The sequence below is a fragment of the Nannospalax galili genome, unplaced genomic scaffold (assembly GCF_000622305.1).
Source record: "Nannospalax galili isolate Female #2095 unplaced genomic scaffold, S.galili_v1.0 scaffold829, whole genome shotgun sequence".
Classification (NCBI taxonomy): domain Eukaryota; kingdom Metazoa; phylum Chordata; class Mammalia; order Rodentia; family Spalacidae; genus Nannospalax; species Nannospalax galili.
The window spans coordinates 4,790,532-4,792,576 of NW_008360329.1; the positions used below are offsets into that span (position 1 = coordinate 4,790,532).

A 2,045-nucleotide genomic window follows, 5' to 3' on the forward strand; every position below is an offset into this window, starting at 1 on the left:
ATATTATATTATATTATAGTGACATCTGGCTGGAGATGTCAAACAGTGAGAGTGCACTTGCCTAGCATACATAAGAGTCTAGGTTCCATCCCTAGCAACACACACATACAATATGTGTACTCATACACACACACACACACAATTCTCACTGTATTTCAAGTATTTAGTAAAACAGCAAATGTAATCAGAACATGGTTTATTTAACAAGGCAACAATACAACCACATCACATGGCCAACAAAAGTGTAGTTCATACCTCTCCAGATTGTCTTGCTAGAGTTACTGCATAATCCATGCACTCCTGCCAAGGATCAGCCATCTTCTGAATATATTTAGCACAAGGTAGTTAGAAACTATGAAAGCATTAGTTCACAAAAGTATCAGACTTTTATTTTGGGATTCACACCTTCCCTACTTTAGAGAGTTCAATATTCGCCTCCCCGCAAGATTTACTTTTAGAGCCAGTAAAAAAAAAAAAAAAAATCATTCTGTATAAAATACTTCACTTCTATAGTAGAAACTTTTTGTTACTGTTGTTGATTAAAGTCAATGTCTCAGGTAGTACAGGCTGGCCTTGAGCTCCCAATATAGCTGAGGATGACCTTGAACTCCTGATCTTCCAGTCCATACTTCCCAAGTGCTTGGATTATAGGTGTGCGCCACCACACCCAACTTAGTAGAAACATTAGCAAAGCAAAAAATATTCTATAAAGCTGTCTCCCAAAGCATGCACACCATAGCACATGGGGGCGGGGAGCCCAATCCAGCTTAGGTAATAGAGAAGTACAAGAAATAGTCTAAAGACAGGTGCATGAGTGGTGCAGAGTCAGTGACAGTAAAGGGAAAGAGCACGGAAGGCTGAAATAAAAGCAGCTCTGAAGGAGCAAAGGGGAGTGTTAACTGAATGCCACGCAGTTAAGTGCTGCACATGTGATTTTTCAAAATAAGGTTGTGAAGGTGAAGAACTTAAGGCTCACCAATTAGAAATAATTTGCCCAATGTTATATGGGAAGATTTTACAGAATTTACACTCAACTCTGAAGTCTACTCCTCTTTCTATTATGGCATTCTGAGGAAAGAAAATTCCAGGTCTAAAAATATAATTAAAAAAGCAAACGTGTTAATTTGCTTCCTGAGCTTCAGAGAGGGAAAAATACAGCAGTGCTTTGTGTTCTGACTTGCCAGCTTTCCACGAGCTTCTAAAGATTCACCACAGGCTTCACCATATTCCAACATCTATACTCAGCACAGCAAAGCATTTGAAGCTGTCACACTCCAAAAAGGTGCTGTTCTTTATAAAGCAACCTAAATTCTGTCTGCTATCAATTGAGAAGAAGTGACACACAGCATCCTCTTTGAGACCACTCAGAGCCCCATCTTGTTGCAGAAGGAACAGGAGCACAGAGGAAGGCAAAGCACAGACAGGAAGTTCTGCTGGCTGCTGCTGCTTTTTACTTTTTATTTGAGATAGGGTTGGCTTCAAATCCTTGATCCCCCTGCCTTAGTCTGCAGAATGCTGGGTGAGATTACAGGCATCTGTCATCGAGTCTGGTGCTTTTTCCTTGTGACATGAGTATTCAAGCAACTGTTTAAAGGGAGTTACAGAAGCTGAGTTTTTAACTTCTTGAGTTAAAGAAGAAGCTTCTTAGAGCTCTTCAAGAATGGCTTCTAGACATTTCCTTTCCTGCTCCCGTTCTACTCTTCCTATTTCATCACAAATGGAAATTCTCAAGCTATGCTGGCTTTCTAATTAGGAATTCTGCTCAAGCCACTCAACTCCACCTCCTGACAGTATTCCCAGAGCGCCTACCCATTCCTCAAGGGCCATTTCAAAAGCTATCTATTCTCTTACAGGAATCCTCCAGCGAGAAGTTGTCAAATCAATCAACAGATCCTTGCCAAATAACTACTATCTGCTACACAAAACACTAGGGTGAGGAAAACCAAGACTTATCCACATTCTTCCCATGGGAGTGAGAAGTTAATTTAAACATCAGAGACTTCAAAAAAGTCATAAATGTAATGAAGGCGGGGGGGGGGGGGGGG

At 40.7% G+C, this 2,045-nt stretch overlaps 1 protein-coding gene across 11 annotated transcripts in view; it reads right to left on the reverse strand.

Annotated features, from left to right (window-relative positions):
- Impa1 (inositol monophosphatase 1) overlaps positions 1 to 2,045 on the reverse strand; it is a 26,661-nt gene that overhangs the window by 15,220 nt on the left and 9,396 nt on the right. For 6 of the 11 annotated variants that reach the window (XM_029560160.1, XM_029560158.1, XM_029560152.1 and 3 more), the window contains one exon: positions 256 to 321. In XM_029560160.1, the coding sequence (XP_029416020.1) occupies positions 256 to 318 (63 nt within the window). In that variant the 5' untranslated portion in view covers positions 319 to 321. Of the gene's footprint in view, positions 1 to 255; positions 353 to 2,045 lie in introns of all 11 variants that reach the window. The other 5 variants (XM_029560159.1, XM_008826078.3, XM_029560156.1 and 2 more) reach the window with 2 other exon arrangements.